This window comes from Marmota marmota, unplaced genomic scaffold (assembly GCF_001458135.2).
Source record: "Marmota marmota marmota unplaced genomic scaffold, marMar, whole genome shotgun sequence".
Taxonomy (NCBI): domain Eukaryota; kingdom Metazoa; phylum Chordata; class Mammalia; order Rodentia; family Sciuridae; genus Marmota; species Marmota marmota.
The window spans coordinates 7968624-7988934 of record NW_026000019.1 but is presented as its reverse complement, the minus strand read 5'-3'; the positions used below and the strand labels follow the sequence as shown (position 1 = coordinate 7988934).

At 37.2% G+C, this 20311-nt stretch overlaps 1 protein-coding gene across 2 annotated transcripts in view; it reads left to right on the top strand.

Annotated features, from left to right (window-relative positions):
• Positions 1–20311, top strand: part of Pla2g4a (phospholipase A2 group IVA) — a 129557-nt gene that overhangs the window by 36963 nt on the left and 72283 nt on the right. For both annotated transcript variants that reach the window (XM_015491688.2, XM_048809822.1), the window contains exons 3-4: positions 966–1047; positions 19664–19812. In XM_015491688.2, the coding sequence (XP_015347174.1) occupies positions 966–1047; positions 19664–19812 (231 nt within the window). The remainder of the gene's footprint in view (positions 1–965; positions 1048–19663; positions 19813–20311) is intronic.

Genomic DNA, 20311 nt, shown 5'->3' with positions numbered 1-20311 from the left:
CTCCCCCCACGTCCAGCCCTCCCTTCCTCCCTTAAGTACCTTGGTTAAAAAATAACTGACTTGACTAATCTTTTCAATCTTTATGAATCTAACCTCTTTATGGTGTTTTTGCATCTTCTTGCTTTTTAGATTGTTATTACTTCACAGTGGTATCATTGTCCTTGTTTCTTTTTATTTAATTGATGAATTTTAACCCATTAGATAAGTTTATTAGAATTTGGTGAGGTGAACTTTCGTAACATGAAAATGAAAAAAATGGTTTCAGCTTTCAAAGATTTTTGTCGTGTTTCAGTTCTCTTGACACTATGTGAATTCTTGCTTCCCCATTCTCACTGAGTAGGGCTGTTTCATAACCTATTTCCATTTAGGTGAGGTGTTTAATAAAATCTTCTACCTGTTAATATTTACCACGTGCATACAATCTATTATGTTAATAAAGACTTTAAAATTATTGCATATGGGTTAATAACAAATGCATTGAAGTTAATGTAAGTAGTCCCTGTGTAGGCTTGGGTCCCCAAGCTGCTCTAGAAATGTCATGCAGAAAAGGCTTTTGATTGGTGGTGAACAGCAACAACACAATTCTGAGTGTGGCAAAGGTCTTGCTCTGAGATCACCTTTCCAGCCAGGCTTTCCCAGTCAGCCAGTACAAAGCCTGCTTGTGCTCCTGGAACGCCTGAAGCCCTGATTTACATTCCCCCAAAGACTTGTTAAACCTGACAGCAAAGAAGTGCTAATAGTCAAGCTGCCGTGTCTGACGTTTTGAAACATGATCTAAACGTCTGTCTCAATGATTCTGTGGTGGGAGAGAAGAGAAAGTTGAGAAAGGACCAACCTTAGCATCCAAGAATGTTTCTGGTATGCACGTTACTGATTTCCAACTAGATTATTTTTAATCGTTGTCAAGGAAGCAATGATATTCTACCATGAAAGCTTACTTAAATTTTCTCTCATTTTATTTCTAGGTGGAGCACCAGTACTCCCATAAATTCACAGTGGTGGTGTTACGTGCCACCAAAGTGACAAAGGGGGCCTTTGGTGACATGCGTGAGTACCTTATTTGCTTTGCTGTTGCAAATGTGTAGTTACGCTTCACCCTTCAGTTGCTTTACTTCCTTTACAAGGTGGGGGCTTTCCCTTTTTTTGAATGTGGTTAACTTTGAATGATAACCATTGAACAGTTGTCTGATGGTATTATCTGTCAGAATAGCATTTTACTTTGCTTTACATTAGCTGAGAGCATTTGCAGTCAAACAAAAGGACTATCTTGGGACACACAGATTTTTGGAATTCAAAGTTCTGTTTGATTCTCTTTGAAAAAAAGTGCTGAGTCAAGACTTCAAACAGGCTGCCCCTGTGAGTGCTTATCAGATTAGAAAATGCAGTTTATCTAATTCGATGACTTTGAGTGTATTTACTATGGGTGGGATAGCTATAAAAACCTAGCAGGACAGTCAGGAATCATGAACCCCAGCCTAAGGATAAGGTTACCTTAACTTGTTGGCACAATCCATCTTTAAGCTTTTAAAAGCAATTTTTATTGTTAAGCTGACAATGCAGATGGTCGGGGTTCATGGAGGAGGGGCTGCCAAAAAAATGAATAAATATTATCATAGTGGATTTGATAAACTTTTAGATTATTGCCAAACTATGAGCATGAGCAATTGAACCCTCAGAACAAGGTTTGAAGAAAGAAGAAGATTGGGAGTGGGAGACAGGGAAGGCTGCTCTGTGGTATGTTGGAAAAACAAATTGTTTGTCTTGTTTTTCCTCTGCTCTCATACCACAGTCGTGGCAAAAGACTCTGAGACCCATGTGTAAGGATTTCTCACCACCAGCAAGTTAGCAATCAGTTCTGCAGCGGACACCAACGGGGTGTCCTCAAATTCAATTCAGTTCTGACACTTCCTACCTGGAGACGCTGGAGATCCTTCCTGCAAGGTTCCTGTGAGGACTCAGTCTCAAGACTGCTCCCTGCTCTGCGCCCCCCACTCCCTCTAGCTGTCAGCCGGGAGCCATAGGTTGCTTTACCTGTGCGTCTGACCCCTGGCAGTCAGTAGGGTTCCCATAACCCTTTTCTTGGGTTTGGTGATTTGCTTGAGCTCCTCACAGAACTTGGGGAACCACTTGCATTTTCTAGTTGATTATGGAGGGTATTATGGATGAAGAGATGCTCAGGGTGAAGTGTAGGAAGGGGTACTTCTGTGCCTTCCCCAGGTATCACCCTTCGAGAACCTTCCATGTTTACCATGTTTACCTTCCATGACCTACAAGCTCGGAGCTCTGTCCTCTGGGTTTTTGCAGAGGCGCCATTGCATGTGTTAAGCAATAGACTGGGAGGAGAAACCCAGCAGAGGCTGTGGGCTTCAACAGTCTTCCCGGCATCTCTGTGCAGCATTCCTTCCTCCAGGGCATGGGGTAGGACTCTTCTGGAATCAGGAGAGCCTTAGGACCTACTATTGGACAAGGAGTGTAGACCAGAAAATGTCTTTATGGCCAGCTCCGAAAAAAGAAAGATGAGGGAAGATTAGAGTTTCCTGCCTTGAGAAAGAAATTCTGGTTTCTGTGTCCTACCTTGGGGAAGGAGTTAATGAGTCAGGCGCCATGGGCTAAAACCAAGGGATATATGTCATAATGTCACACCTGCAGAAGTGACATTTAAATCAGTAGCTGAAGGAAAAATATTTTAGTGGTGAGAAAGGGAATTCACAGGCAGAGAAAACAGGATGTTCAGCGGCAGTAGATCAGAGTGCATGTCAGGAGTTAGGTCCAGTGTTGTTAGAGAACAGAAGCCCAGGTGTTAGCTGGAGTGGGGGACAAGATGAGACGACAAGGACTGGCACTGAGGTTATATTATCTATGCAATAGGGAGAATTTGCTAGCATTTCAGCAGCAAGCCACATGACTGGATTTGCACTTAAAAATGTTCTAGCCATGGTATACAAAATATTAAGTATATCCAGTATTCTGGAAGAGAATGTGGAAAACTGTTTTATTTTTCAAAGAATTGGAGAGTTATTGTTCTGTACATACATAAGTATGTAACAACAAATCCCACTAATTACAGTGCACCAATAAGAAATATGGGGAAAAAGAAATAGGAAGGCCTGAGCTTGTCAAAATGGCAGTGAAAACGTCAACAGAGAGGGGAAAGTTAGATACCAAGGAAAAGAAGAATGTGAGCTCTGTTACAGGCTATCAGTGAAGGTAGAAGAGCATCCAGGAAGTTGGTAAATGTCCAAAGTAAGGAGAACAGGAGCTAGAACCTGATGGCATAATTTCTGCCTGAGTAAAGGTTTTTATGACAGGTGAGGGGAACCGTGGCGATCTTTTCAAAACTGGTTTGAAGCTGAGGATTATATTCTCAATTTGAGATCTGAGTCTAATTCATACAGTCCACTTTTTTTTTTGCCATTGTTTTTATTAAGCTACTTTCTTATTTTACTTTTAAGATTTCTTTGTATTTTCATCATTTTAAATGAGATTGCATTGGGAGAAAGGCTTCTGTGAAAAGAGAAGAAACATTAGAAGCCAAAATTAAAGCCTGCCATCCCCTATGACCTTAAGAAAACGCACAGGCCTTACAACGGAACAGGTCATACTGCTAGCTGAAAACACCATTTTTTTATTCTACTAAACAGGTATCAGTAACTTTCCAGGCATGCAAAAGATGGATCTAATTTGACTTTAAAAAAATGTAGTTCTTATCTCTTAGGCAAAACAGTCCCGCCCTTTTGTATCAATACAGAGTACTGTTGTGCAGAGACAGTGGGCGTCACTGTGCTTATGATGTGTCTGAGCAGTTCAGACTCTGTAGTCCATGAGGCTCTTTCAACTAATATGGTTTGGATTCCTTAGCAACTGTCACAGATCCCTGACACTTGGCCAGTGCTTATTTTTTGATTATTAGTATAGGGGAAAGAGTGATGCTGGAAGTGTCATTTTGCATCTGTTTGATTCAACATTGATAATAATACTAAAAGCATGAAACCAAGACATTCATCCATCTCATACAACCAGAAACAGGTATCTTTGGATCCCCACAGTGTGCTTGACACAAGTTAGACTCTTCCACTCTAGAAGTTTATTTTACATAGTAAAGAACCCATAGCCAGTGGAAATTAATTGCTACAGGAGAAAGGATAGTGATAAGATATTATGTAAAAACATATATTCAGCACCTTTAATTTGGTTTGTTTTGAGTTATTATGTTTGTTTTGTTTTGTTTGATGCAGTGTAGGAAGGTCACCAACTCATTGTATCAGCTTAATGAGTTTGCGAGAAATTGGGAAGAGACAAGAAGGCAAGAGGGAGTTCTAGAGAATTTCATGATATGGTAGTCTAAGAAAGTGAAAGAATGAGCTATACTGCCAAATACTTTATTTGTAAGTAGTTGTAGGAAGATATATTGAGAAAAGTTATATGTGTACTCTTCTTAGAAGAGTTTCGATGATATTACTGCTTAATGATCTTGATCTATGCAAATCATCAAGAGAGCTGTATTTGGCATTTTTGTATATAACAAATTTTTTAAAAATAGACTAGAACTGTAATAACTATAACATATCCCAACACCAGGAATATTGATAGATCAAAGTAACAGAACCCTATACCCTATTCTTGTCTTTTTTTTTTTTTTTCAGTACTACCCTATTCAGGGCCACCCTATTCTGTTTTTATAGTGTCTGCACTAATTTAAGAAGGTCAATTTCTATAGCTGGGTGTGGTGGTGCACACATGCAATCCCAGCGACTTGGGAGGCTGAGGCAGGAGAATCACAAGTTCAAGGCCAGACTCAACATCTTGAGGCCCTAAGTAACTTAGTGAGACCCTGTCTCAAAATAAAAATTAAAAAGGCTGGGTATTTAGCTTAGTGGTAAATGCTCATGGGTTCAATTCCCCCAAAAGGGCAAATTTCTATAAATTTCTACAGGTTGGAAAAGAAGAGTGTCAGATTACTATTTGAGTTCTCTGTTTTTCTTGCATATATAAGGGCTTTCTTAAGGATACCACACAAAACAAATCACTATTTCCCGCTAAATAGTTGTATCTCCTTTCTTTGTTTTAGATAGTGCTGACTATATCTATTTTTGTTTTATTCTTTGGTAAATTGCCCTATCCTAAGTAGCTGCATTTAGAAATTTCCTTCTGCATTATTGAGATGTCCTAATACAAATGGCAGCATCCCATGAACTCTTCGCAGGGGCAGAGATGACACTCTAATCATAGCCTCTGGCCCATCTCCTCCTTTTCACCAGAGGGCACCCAGTCAGCCAAGAACAAATCAGTCACCGTTCTTTCCTAGACATGTTGGCTAGTCTCAGAATCACTGAAGACTGATGCTGAAATAGAGCATCTACCTTCAGTGTCCCAATGTCAATCCTGCTCTGCATTATTATGCTCAAGGTTCATATGAAGAAGCTGTCAGTAGTTTACATTTATACCTGACTCAGAATCATTACAAGTTTCTTATTTCTAAAACAATCAGTGTGCATCACTTGGGTGATATTAACACAACTCTCAGTTTTAAAGTTACAAAAAGTAGCAATGGATGTGACATGTTATAAATAGCATGGTGACATAGGTTGGGTGCTAGGTGCTGGATGGCTGGGTGTTCAGCGCTCTTTAGTGTTGTCTGTTCTGTGATGGAGGAAAGCCTCCTCCAACAGCAGGTTGTGAATTCTACTGTGACAGCAGAATTTCAGTTGGTAATAGCGTTTTCTCTGTGCCTCCATGAAACGAAACACATAAACCTGACCACAAACCTCATTTATAACCAAATGAAATTGCTAACACCAACGCAGTAGTTACTTCGTTGGATTTCTGCTCCTTTTAAGAAGTGCTAGGGAAAACCCAGAGCACGTATGACAATGGAGGCTAGTCTCAGAATTCAGAAGAAGATAGAGCCACGTGCCCTTCTGTAAGATGTGATCAGACAGCCAACGCTGTAATGTTCTTTAAAATGACAAAATTTCACATAATTATGAGACACTTTAAAATCCTAATTATGGATACAAACTGAGGTTTCTTTTCTTGTCTGGCCCTTTATTGGACACTAAACTCTTCTTCTTTGCAGTATTCTGGCTGCTAAGTATAGTTGTAGGATTACATGTGGGGCTAACTTTTCTTACAAGTATTCAGGAGACAAAGAGCTTAATGTTGGCATTAAACTTTAACAAAAAGTAAATATCTTCAGGAGAATTATGAGCTCCTTGTACTCAAATCAGCTTTTATAAGTTTATATAAATTAATATCTGAACGTAATCAAGATTTTCTTGAGAATCTCCCACATTTGTTTCTTATGATATCTATTCCTGTGGGGAAACAAAGTTTTCTTTCAGATGAACGCGTAAGCACAATCTGGATCAAGTTCCTAATTCTTAAGTCTCTATGCTATTTGTAGGCCTAGGTTGATTTCATTTCCCCCAACAGTCTTCTTTAATTTTCACATCCATTTGAATCACTGAGGGATTTTGTTCAAAATGCAGGTTCCTTTTCAGTAGGTTTGAGGCATAGATTCTGCATTTCTACTGTAGGAGTGGTGCAGGCAGTGCTGACCCATGGACACATTTGGGTTGAGAAGCCTTTTTTTTTTTTTTTTTTGTGATGCAGGGGATTGAACCCAGGGCCTTATGCACATGAGGCAAGCACTCTACCAATTGAGTCTGAGAAACCTTTTCTGTTTTGTTTGCTTCCCTGAGATCTACAGTACTCCTGAGCAGAACAAAGGCTGTAAGCATTCTGTAAGGGAGCATGGATTCTAAGGTTTTTTTTTTTTTTTTTTTTTTTAACCAGTTTTACTTCTTTAAAAATGAAATGCATTGAGCACTTTGCTACTTTTAATTTTAAATTCCTATGATAAACTCTTAATGAGATGAATTACTACATTATCATTGAGAAGACTCATAGAAGGAAACACGAGTGCTTTAAACTTGTATCATAATTACATTATTAAATCCTGACTTTTATACTAGAATCATGATCAGACCAGATTGCAAACATAGGAAAAAAATCATTTATTTTTTCTGTTCCAAAGATCACAATGCCTACTTAAAGTCAAATAGTCGAATATATGGCAGGCACCATATATATACATTTACATTCACAAAAACACTCTTTCCCTCACAGACATAGAACAATCTTCCATCAACATTTTAGTAGGGTTTAATGCTCCCACAACTTAATTTGTGATGATATTTAAGACATATTCAAGAACTCAGGCAACATGACTTAGGCACTCTGCTTTTAACCACTGTGATATGAAATATTGTTATTCTCCCCTTCCAAGAGCTGAGGTTGAGATGTGTCACATCTGTGGTATACATTTCTACTGCATGAAATTCAGATAAATCCTTATAGCTATTGAAATCCTTATTGCTTTCACATATTGTCAGGGAATAAAACTACAAAACCAGGTTGATTCAAACAGAATGGAATGCTTTTAAAATGTCTTAGACATATGCCTTCCTGTAGGAATTTATGGAGAACTTTAGGTTCATACCACCTTATGGCCATAATGAAAATCCGTAAGATTATTTGAAAGAGCTGTAAAAGCTCCTTTACAACTTAGTTCTGGCTACAGGTGCATAATATTTGCAGATGTTTAATTCTTTTTGGATTGTGCTGTGTTGCTCTGTATATCTTTGCTGTCCTATGGAATAATTACCCTTAAAGTTAACACATTCTCCATTTTCATACTCAGGGCCATGAAATCTCACATAATTTTTCTAAATCATAGTAATTTGGACTCTGAGCCGTACTCACTAGAGTAGGTGGGGGCATGTGAGTTGCCTTTCTTTCCCAAGAACCCACAAGAATTCTAGACATTTAGAGTTGCCTGGAAGTTAGGAGTAGGTTCTGCTGGGAGCCTTGGTGTTGGCGATTATTGGAATCCAACCTTCTGTTGAATGTTGTGTTCATGGAGGCTGACCTTCCACTTTTTTAAAAAAAGGTGTTTTTTATCAGTGCTTTATAGTTATACCAAATAGTGGGGTGCCTTCCATCATGAACAGGCCATGAAATGCCTCTGAGAGAAATTCCAGAAGCCATGCACTATACCAGAGAGAAGACTCTACAACCATCTTCAGACTGATAGTGCTCAGAGGCCAGTGTCCATGGCCATCTGTGGTCACGAAGCCATGCACAGTGAATAGACGCATGTTTCTAACACTTGTAGAAATACAAGAAAATTCAAAACTATAGGAATTTTAGGAAAAGTTGCCCTCTTTTCTCCAGTCTTAAAGCAGAATCCTCAATCCCAGCTCTATGACCCCCTAGTTTGATCCTCTTAATAGGACCTAATTCTCAATATAAAGTGTTACTAATGTGCTGGGAAAAAAAAACCTTATAACTCAATCTTCCAATTCATAAATGCTGGGATGAGAGGAATATTGCACATGAGTATAGAGGAGCATTATCTATTTAATCTTTAAGCATCTTCAGGATCAAGATCATCTAGAAATCAGTATGAAATAAATTTTCCCTGTCCTGTATCCATTCTTGAATTCCAAAGTGATCAGAAGCTCCAGGAAAGAGGCGGGGCATATTGGTGAAAGAGCAAGGTCCCCAGACTACTCACTGTAGCCCCGTGTCTTTGCACAAGTTTCTTACCTTCTCTTCATCGTCATCCCTGGTCTTGGAGATGTTGGGAGAATTCAGTGAGTTGGTACTTGTGATGTGCTTACATGTGTGATGCGTGACAAGTGCTCAATAAGCATTACCTGTCATTTAAAATTTTATTTCCTACATCAACATAAAAGGACATTTATTTTGTAAACATTATCTTTGATGACAAAAAGGATGGATATTCCTTTGGGTCATCTGGGCACTGGAAAACTTTCAGTTTTTTCATTTTGAAGACAAAATATTTCCCTTTTGAATTCCTCCGTTAAGCAAATTAAGGGATCCTTCTCTCTCAGCTTGAGAGAAAGAAGCTGTAGAATGGTACCTTTGGTGCTAAGCTATTTTTCTGAAATTACTCGGGCACAGTGTGCGCCCATGTGTCTCTGGCAGCTTGGCCTGACTTCCCCTTAACATCCATCAAGGACCATGGGAGTGCTGATGCGTGCTTGTCAAGCTGGTCCTGTGGTGCCTTGCTTTTGCGAAATGTTAGCGGAAAATGAACAGAACAAATGAAAATGTGCAGTTAATTATTTCTTTCTTCTTGAATATATTGCTTTTTTCCCCTCAATTGAGAATTTGAAAGTAACTTTATATTCCACTTTTTGTAAATTATAAATGCCTCTGTTATTTCTCTTCATGGTTAATTTGAATTTGTATGAGGTACAACATATAAAAAACTTCATAATATTTTTGGGTTAATTACAGTTTTAGATTAAGTAAGGAATTTTAAATTTGAAATGTTTGAAATATTTATTTAGAATATTTAAAATAATGTTTGAATAATATTTGAAATGGCAACTAACATTGCCATTGGCTTGAAGCTACGAGATGCCCTAAAAGTATATGGTTTCTACTTTAAGCATTTTCCTAGTATTAGACTAGATTTTGACTGAACATGAGTTATAGTTTACTAACGTGGTTGGAATGTTTTTGAGTATCCACCCAGGATTTTAAAAACTCTAAATAAATTTATTCCCCAATGGTCTTTTCATGGAAGATAACTTCAAGATGAGTTAAGTGTCCCACAACACATGTCTACCTCACATCCCTTATCTTTCATTTTTTGCGTAATGGAGAAATATAATGTGTTAGAAAGGCACTCCTGTTCCTCATCCATTTAGAATGCCATTTAGTTTATTCTAAAGTCAAATGGTTTTTACAAGTACATGTAGTCATTTTACTCTTTACTTAAATTGCATTAGTTTTTGTTTGTATTTATGTGTTCATGTGCTTCAGGTCTGATTTATACAGTAAATAATACTGTTCTGTGACATTTCAGTAACATCAATCGATCTTTGGGTTTGCATTCCATTTATTCAGTAGAATAAACAGAAGTATATTCCAGTAGTATGTTGGACAGCAGTAAAAGTACAATCTGATCAAAATGGAAGAGAGTCACCGGTACTCACAAGCACACGGTCCCCACGTCCTATATGTTTTCTCAAGACCTAGCATGGTGGATCCTACTCATTTAGTTCTTTATCATACATGTATCACACATGAGCTTCTTTCTCTTAAATTACTTTTCATATTTTATTTACATGCCTTAATATGTTAATGTTCTGTGAAGGACAGTCTTAATTTCAAAAACTTTTAAAGCTGCATAATATGCAGCCTTCATTTTGTGTACTTAAGTAAATTTTTTTGCCAAAACAAAATAAAACCTTACACCACTTCTGTCTTGAAAGGGTGTGATTAAAATCTAATGGAATTAAATTAAAAATCAGATGAAATGTTTCCTAAATTGCCAAGGAAAAGTATGCTCATAAAGGTTCTATGACAAAGAGAATATCTCTGTTATTTTAAAAATTTGAGCATTTATGTGAAAACATTTATCATGTGTTTTTTTAAGAATATCCTAATGTCTTAAATTTTTTCTTAAAATTAAAAAGTGCATAGAGACTGAAATGACTGGTTATACTTAGCTGAGGTTCAGTTTGAGGGTCCTTGAAATTTACTGACTTTCTGAAAGCACCTTTCCATTTTCACATCCCACTTGATATATCAAAATATTTTAGTTAAGTGTTTTAGATAAAATTCCAGCAGAATTATTTTTGGATGATGTATAAAGGTAATTCATATCTCTAGATGCAAACTTGAATAACAGCTTTGAGATTTTCTAGTTGGAAAAGAAATGTGAAAAAAATATAATTTCAGGGCTTATTCCAGCAAGATTCCTTTATCAATATCCTCATCAATAAATGGGATGAACTCAAAGTAAAAAGCTTCTTTTCGGCAAAAGAAACAATGAGTGGGGCTGGGGCTGTGGCTCAAGTGGTAGCGCGCTCGCCTGTCATGCGTGCGGCCCGGGTTCGATCCTCAGCACCACATACAAACAAAGATGTTGTGTCCGCCGAGAACTAAAAAAAAATAAATAAATATTAAAAAAAAAAAAAAAGAAACAATGAGTGAAGAGGGATTCTACAATTTGAGAGCAAATTTTTGCCACATGCATGTCAGATAGAGCACTAATCTCCAGGATACATAAAGAACTGAAAAAAACTTAACATCAACAAACAAATAAACAAACAAAAAAACCAACCCAATCAATAAATGGGCTAAGGAGCTGAACAGACACTTCTTCTTCTTGTTTGAAGAAGATATAAATTCAAACAACAAATATATGAAAAAATGTTCAACATCTCTAGTAATTAGAGAGATGCAAATCAAAACTACTCTAAGATTTCATCTCATGCCAGTCAGAATGGCAGCTATTGAGAATACAGACAACAATAAATGTTGGCAAGGATGTGGGGGGAAAGGTACACTCATACATTGCTGGTGGGACTGCAAATTGGTGCAATCAATCTGGAAAGCAGTCTCTCCAAACTGCTTAGAAGAAATCTCTCCAGATTTCTTAGGAAACTTAGAATGGAACCATCATTTGAACCAGCTATCACACTCCTCAGTCTATACCCCAAATCAGCATACTATAGTAATGTAGTCACATCAATGTTTAAAGCAGCTCAATTCACAATAGCTAAACTTGTAGAAACAACCTAGATGCCCTTCAGTAGATGAATGGATAAAGAAACTTTGTGTGTGTATACACACACACACACACACACACAATGGAATATTACTCATTAAAAGAGAGTAAAATTATGGCATTTGCAGGTAAATGAATGGGCTTGGAGAATATCATGCTAAGTGAAGTAAGTCAATCCCAAAAAACCAAAGGCCAAATGTTCTCTCTTGTAAGTGGATGCTAATCCATAATGGGGGAGGGCATGGGAAACATGGAGTAGCTTTGATGGGGCAGAGGGGAGGGAGGGGTCATGGGGGCAGGAAAGATGATGGAATGAGATGGACATCATTACCCTAGGTACATGCATGACTGCACATATGGTTCAATGCTACGTTGCGTACAACCAGAGAAATGAAAAGTTGTGCTGCAATTGTGTACAATGGAAAAAAAATGCTGAATATACACTGCTTCAGTCCCTGGAAGAAGGATAAGAGAAGTAAAAACAATGTTGGTGGTGGGTGGCTTTCTTGAGTATATTTTACACTGAAGAGGAAGCATGTCTTGGTGGTTAGAGCAAGAACACTGGAACTGTCTCTGTCAGATTCAAATCTCCCTTCCACTCCTTGTTAACCATGTGAATTTGGGCAAGTTACTTGGCTGTGCTATGTCTTGGCTTCATCAGCTGTTATATGGGGTAATAATCACCACCCCTTCCTTGTAGGTTTTTTAATGAGGACTAAAGGAAATGATGTCATACTGTGCACAATGAAAGTGTTTGCTAAGTAAATAAAAATACCAAGCAGAGACCTTAGAGCTTTACCTTTTACTTCATTTATTTATTTCAGTGACACCATGAAATATGAGTGATTTTCACTTCAATTTTACAGATGAAGGAATTTAGACAAGATGCTAAGTACTGTCCTGAATTGCACAGCTGCTGTGTTTTGGGGCTTGAATTCAGACTGTCTCTCAGTGTTGCTTACTATTGCAGCAACTTTGCCTTATTAGTAGTTTACCATCCAGCTGGCAAGACTAAATAGGTTTAAATAACTGTTTGGAAAATCTTTGCAGTTAGCTTCAGAGAAGACTACATAGCTTGAATGGAAATTGAGATAGGCTTTAGAACTTAAGTGGATGTTTACTATTGGGATGCGTGTGGGATATTTGGATATGGGGAAACAAATCGTAAGAGAAGATATTAGGAATGGGATTGACATGGTATGTCCAATGTGCATTATTTAGGGAATGTAGCTTGTCTTCTGGTTTCTCCTAGTGAAGACATGTAAGGTAGGGAGAGTCATGTTTTGCTTTAATGTAGTGGTTCTAAACCAGTGGACAATTATGTCCTTCTCAGCCTATTGGATAGTATCCAGAGACATTTTGTTTGTTAAAATTGGGGATTCCTACTGACATCCAGCAGGTTGAAGCCAGGGATAGCATTCCAGAGCCAAGAATTATCCAGCTCCAAATGTGAGCAGTGTGCCAAGATGGAGAACTTCCATTTTAATGAAAAATAATTATCTAAAGTAGAGTGGAATCCAAATATAACTCAGTCCACATAGCTACAATGAATAATATAAATAAATTGCTATGTTTTATCATACTGCATGAGAATTTCTGGAGAATTATTCTATCTGTGCAACCTAAAGAGACTCTAAGAAACATCCCTAGATTAAATATAGTTAATACATTCCAAGCACAGATACTTATTACAAAGATATGTTTGTTTTCTTCCAGATAGGTATTATAGAGATTAAGGAAGATGATAATAGAGGCAACAACAAATATTTCAGTTACGTTTTAAACCTTCATTTAGCTATGTTTTTCTATTTTCTGCTCTTTTAGCAAATCCCAGGGATTGCCTTCAGTGTCCATAGTCATTGAATTCCAATTTTGAGCCCTTTTTAGAAGCAGCAGAGGCCACTACCTGTAAACAAACTCCCTGAAGTTCTGCCTGTTCCTGGGAGTTATTTTTTAAGGAAAGTAAATTGAAATTCAGGATTTTTTTTTTCCATTCAATACTTGGAAATGAAAGTTAAATACCAGAACTCTTGGAGAAAATGCCTCACAATGATTTATATTAAAATATAAATAAGTGGAGTAAGGACAAAACATCCAATGGTTGAGACCTGTTACTGAGGAGTAAATGTTAGGGAGCAGAGACTATTGTGCCTTGCACAAGGGTCCCCTGTACCACAGCATTGCTCAGGATTAGCCCCGCCTCTGTTCCCTTGGTAATATTTACTATATTTCTGTGAGGTTTAAATTTATGCTTGACTCTTGGATATAGTAGTGAATAGGAAGAATATGGTCTATGCCATTGTGTAAGGTATTGTTTAACAGAGGCAAAAATAGACAAGAGTTGTCAACATTGGCCTATTTGATAGAGCAAAGAGGTTCTTGGCTTCAGAAAGACTGGATACATCCTGTTTGACTTACTTAATGCCTCTGAGACTTGTGTTTGTGTTTCCTTCATAAATTTGATGGTATTAGGAATGCCAAATCAGCAAGTTGAAGTTGTATGTGGAATTATTTTTATTTCATGCAGATGTATATAGATGAAGCCTCTACAGAATGTGATTTGTAGTTGCCGGTTTTATCCATCAGAAAACAAAACAACCAAATATTTTCTTAGGAAAGTATGGACGAGATAAGGAAAGAATGAAGAGAACATCTCATTCCCCTTCTCCCTCAACTGTACAGTCCTTGGACCCTTATCGTGCATAGTCCCGGGACAAGAACAACGACTCAGATGACTTTTAGCTATCAGCATCAAAAGCAAACAATGATACATACATACAAGTCAAAGAACAGCCCTGTTCTTTTGGCAGAATGAGAATGTTTCTGCCATCAGTATGTGTCAATTTCAAGGATGTTTCTGGGCCTGTATGTGGACTTGCAAGGGTGATGTTCCACTGTAATGGAGGAGGGCCACTGATTGGAAAGAGAATCCGGGCTTTGGTGGCATGGACCTTGTGAAGTTTTTTTCACCATGAGTAGGTCTGACTTCATAAATTGGGGTGACAGTATGGGAAGTGGTTTAAAAACAAACAATCACAAGATTATGTTAATTGCCCAGGACAGAAGTGTTGCTTAGTTGAGCTGGGGCAGTGATATTTTGAATGGAATGAGGAATCAGTTGTCAGGGCCATTTTAGAAGTGTTAAAGCTAAAACATGGAGACAGACTGGATGTAAGGACTCTGGAGAAAAAGAGAATGACTCTCATGATTTTTACCTCTCACAGCTAGAAATTTTAGTACCAATAAATAAATAGGAGAGTTAGGAATAATAGTACAACTTACTTTTAGCTCTTTGTTTCATGTTGCTTTATTTGTGTTTTGGTTTGCATGTAGGGAAAAAATAATGAAATAAAAATTTTCATATATCTTGTTTGTATTGTGGGCCACATAGGAGGAGGAGGACATATTGAGCATTTTTAAGACTATATAAAAAACTGATAATTCTGTTACATGTTGTTCTATAAATGTCAATACAGATTAAAATGGTGAGCAAAAGAAACCAGTCCCAGAAGTATATACTGATGTATACTTTACAAATTGATTTTACTTACATGAAGATAAAACTTAAGCAAACATATTCTATGCCGATAGAAGGCAGAGTAGTTGTCACTCTTGTTGGGGAGGCTGAAAGAGTTTGAGGAAAGATGCCAAAGTGCTGGTAATGTTCTTTATTTTTAATTGAGTGATGGTGTCATTATGAATTCAGTTTATAAAAATTCAACAAGCTAGACGGTTACAATCTGTCAACTTTTCTTCCTGTATTTTCTCCTTCAGTTAAAATATTTACATTTAAAAAAATATATATTTTTTTAAGATTCATGCATTTACAGTGGTACTGGTCATCAGTATTCTAGGGTTTAGGCGGCAATTCAGTTAGCTTAGAACATGAGTATTGAAAGGTTAGCAATCCTAAAGATGCCATAAATTTTTCATGTTTAATTGCTGTTATCACTAAATCGTTAATGCTCCAAAAGAGTCACCACATTTTGAATAGTATTAAGAGACATTTCTTTCACCAAATAATTATTAGTTTTGGTCTTCATTGTGGCATTTCTAGTTTGGTAATAATTGATGTGTAACATTTGAATATCATCAGCCCATCACCTTAGAAAGGTTGCAAACCAAGGTGCACACCCACATTTGCTTTATTCTTGAATTTGTCTTCATACAACACTTGAAAATGTACTTAGTGGCTAGAGAGGAACAGAAGTGACTAAGTGGATTGTTCGTAATCTTGTCTACAGGCATAATAATGCCTGCACAGAAGGCCAAGAAGCCTGTTAATGTCTTCAAGCCACAATGTTTCTGTGGGTGCTATTATACTATTGTTCTTTAGTTTGTTCTGATATTAGTCTTAATTATGCTTTAAGCCTTTGTTTTTCATATGTGTGTAAAAGAATCCCCTGATTAAGTTGTTGAAAATGCAGATTTTCAAGCCCATGCTGAAGAATAAGATTGTAGAAGACTGAATTTCAATGTTTTTATTGTGGTGCCCAGAATCTAATCCAGGGTCTTGGGCATCCTAGTCAAGTGCTTGACCACTGAGCTGCATCCTCAGCCCCCAATTTGCATTTTTTTAAAAAAGTTTTATTTGTTCTTTTTAGTTATACATAACAATAGAGTCTATTTTGACATATTTATACAAACATGGAGTATATCTCAATTTTCATTTTTCAAGCATTGCAGATGATTCTGGGAAGGTAATTCAGTAGCCTGAATTGTGAGAAGCTCTGTATTTAGCACACCATCACTGGGTCATAGCTATTCAGAATGCTGGTATTTTGACTATGCATTTGAGGGCAGTTCTCACTTGGGGATTTTTTGTTGTGATTGTTTTTATTTATTATAAGACTGGTAGTACATGACTGGTCATCCATATTACAGAGTTTAAGTTACTGAGTGTGGTGGAATTGAGAAAGCAAATGAAGAATATTTAAAAGAGTGTAACTAAGAGTTCGAAGCTTTCACTAATTCCTATCATGAATCACAAAATGTATTATTTGGGCAAAGCTGAAATGACAGATCGACCTTTTATTACTTTGGGCAGGCACTCCTTAAACTACTGAAGTTTATGAGTAAATTTTACAACCCTGGAATTCTGAAGCTATTTCTGGTGCATGTAGTTTCATGTCATTTTTATGGGAATAAAAAAGATCTGCATCCCACACCCCCATCATTTTTGTTTGTGAAGGTTTAGATAAAAGAATGAGATGTAAGAGATTCTGTCCACACATTACCTCTTTGCTTCACCACTGTTTTTCTGGAAATAGTCAAGGTGAGGCCCAGTTAGTATCTCAATAACCACTTGCCCCTTAGGCATTAATTCACAAAGCCACATAGTAAATATGTAGGAGGAAAAAAATCATTTTCTAGATTTGAGTACTTCTTCTTCTTCTTCTTCTTCTTCTTCTTTTTTCCTTAATACATTTCTAGGAACTTATCTAAAGCACTGGGCTGAGTATTTCCTGTCAAGTGGACTTTCCTTCTTCAAAACTTCTAATTCTTTTTGTGACCTTGCCAATGATGATTATAGATTAGACAGAGAAAGTGAGCTCAGATATCTATTACCATCATCTATTTTTAGACTAGGCTTTTAAAACTGCTTTTCATCCTGTAGTGTTGACCATGGCTACAGTTTTGCTTCTTAGTTTGCAAAGGTTAGGATTGGCCGAGATTGCTATATTGAGTTTGCAGCTATGAGTGCTTCTCCAAACCTCTGTCACCCTCTGACATCTTAACTTTAAGGTCTCTTGCTGAAGAAGCAACAGGAAAAATTAGAAAAACTGTCTCTCTTGACCATTATTTTAGGATACTGACTTTATTTGAAAATAAAAATAAATGAGTAAAAAATGATGGCGTTAAACTGGATTCCAATTTTTTAAAAAGTCTGTTGATGTTTTGACAGATAAACATGCTTCAGGTATCTTCTTTTTTATGGTCTTTATCATTTTGATAGGGTTAGGATGTGTTACAGTATATCCCCATTGAGAGTCCTAAGCTGGCTGAGAAGATAGTTTTATCATGGATTGACACATGTCCCTTTATTTTGCTGCTATTTTTCCTATCCGGTTCCTTCCAAGGAACTCTTTGCTTCCCCTTCTTTGTGTGGTCTAAAAAACCCTGTCCTCCTTCTTCCTCAGAGATTCAAATAAGCATCAAGCCTCAAGGGGCAATTGCCCCACCTACTATTTGACCTAATTTGTATGTAATGGTCTGAGTGACTGAGCTACTAGTCATGGGGTAGTGTATCTGCTTGTTTCCCATCACCTTGCTTTTAAAATTTGCATTTGACTCACTTTCATAGTCCAAATTTGCAGGTTAGGGCTCAACTCCTTATCAAAGTCAAATTACTTTTTGATGGACAGTTTCCTAGCGTTTAGAGAGCACTTATTTGTTGAAGGAATGGCATACCTACCCTGCCTGCAGAGTTTTAATATTCTAAATGGAATTTTCTTGCCTTTGATTTTTCCTAATATTTCTGGGAAAGTGAGAAAGAACTAGCCCCATGGCATGGAGGGGCTGTATATAATTTTTCTTATGTTTAATCTGAAGTATTAATTAAATATCTAAAATTACGTATATTTACTTGTACTCCAGAAGGGAAAACATGGTCTTTTTTTATAATCTTCTGCCATCTGCCATTCTAAATGTGTAGTTTTATTTCTGGTGCAGTCCTACTGCACCAGCTGGAGATGTTACAGAAACACGGCCAAGAAAAAGGAGCAACCATCTCCTAGTGGCAGATATAGAAGAATTTCTTTTTGGCCCATTTCCCCCAACCATCCTTCTTTTTGTTTTATAGTTTGTCTTTCATGGTCCTGTAGAGAAATATAAGCATCAAGTTAGAAACTGAAACAACTGCCTATTTCTCTAAAATATCAAATGTGTGACTAGATATGGCCCATACCAAAGTCAGACTACTTACAAACGAAGATTCCTAGTTCCACTGTAGGTGTGTTGATTATGGCTCTTGGGGGAGGAGGGTCAGGACTCTGTGTTTTCACCAGGCAAAGTGGTTCTCACTTTGGAGACCCTTGACCAATGAGCTCCAGACTGGAAAATTTAATAAATGACAGTTTTGAATGCTGGTATTCCATTTGCAGATATTCCTACTTTCATTTTTTTAAATGCACAATTTAAAAGAATCTGATGACTATATAGAAGAACTATGAGTAGTATTTTAAAAATTAAGTGAAGGGCATTGATTTTCTTACTAGATGGCCATAGTTGTTGAAGCACAAGGTATATTAAAAATAAAATTTTACTTTGAGAACTAATAATTCGGAAGCCATTATTTCTGTTTTTCCTTTGCTTTCACTTCTTGTGTTTTATTTGTGTGAACCTAGGTACTACTTTCTCTCTCCCTCTGTCACCTCTTTTGCTCATTTTCTTCTTATTTTCTCTCCCTTCTCTCCTTTTCTCCAAAACTCCATGTGCAGCTCCTTATTCCATAGCAATGCATACCTCCTGATCTCCTTGTTCACCAGGAGCAAGATGTCTTCCAAAGAACATTGCTGAAGTCACATGACTCTAGCAAGTTGAAGATCTTGCTCTGGTACTTAGTAGCTGTGTGACGTGGTTATATTGTACATCTCTCAGTTCTTGTTGCTTCAATACTAAAGTAAAGTACTTCCCTTACAGCAGTCCTGTGGAGTTTAAATAGACTAAAGTATGCACAGAGCTTAACACAGCTTCTAGTAGCCATCCCTTAGTTATTGGTTTTTGTGCTTATTAATTAAAATGACCTTGTAAGAAAGAATGTGTTAAACAAAAAAGTCAAGTCCTTGAGTTAGGAGACCTTCACTATTACTACAGTTGCTTTCCATTGCTAGATCCTGAAGATAGGATCCTTGCCCCCAAGGTGTTTATAGTCTTGTAGGAAAAGATAGATGCATCATTCCGCCCATAAACTATAGTGTGTACCATGCTGTAAGATGGTAAAGGATTTGGTGGAATCACTGAAGAAAGAATGTGGCAAGATATATTAATAACAACAAGTTATGAACGAAGAATTTCATTTTTGTTTCCTCATTTGTGTTAACTGTCCCATAGTTGACACTCCAGATCCCTACGTGGAACTTTTCATTTCTACGACCCCTGACGGCAGGAAGAGAACAAGACACTTCAATAATGACATCAACCCTGTGTGGAATGAGACCTTTGAATTTATTTTGGATCCTAATCAGGAAAATATTTTGGAGGTAGGTAAATCATCTGGGGGTTCTTAGAAGGCCATCCTTCATGTAGAGAGACATGCTTCAGTGTTCTTCTGTTCCCTTCTTTAGCCTCAGTTAAGTGATGGGACTCAAGCTGGCAGCAGGGTAGACCACCTTCTAGATGTGCCATCAAGTCTTATGAGCATCCAGTGGGGGAAATTCAAGATGCTGAATGAGGGTGGGGAGACTTCTATCCTTCTCCCATACTTGGGAGAAAATTTATTTTCTGTTATCAGGAAGGGAATTCTTTTGTACAACAGAATAAAGATATTTCAATAGCCTTTAAAATAAGATAAAATAGATTTTCCACCAAAGAAAATTATGTTGATTTTTAAAAAATGTTTGTTCCTTTCTCATTTCAAAAGAGGGAATTAAGTTTCATTTTTGAAAACATTACAATTTAATGGAACAACTAGGAATATATAAAAAAAATCTTTGTTATTTTATCAGAAAACATAGTATTCAGAAGAAGAAGAAAGTATTG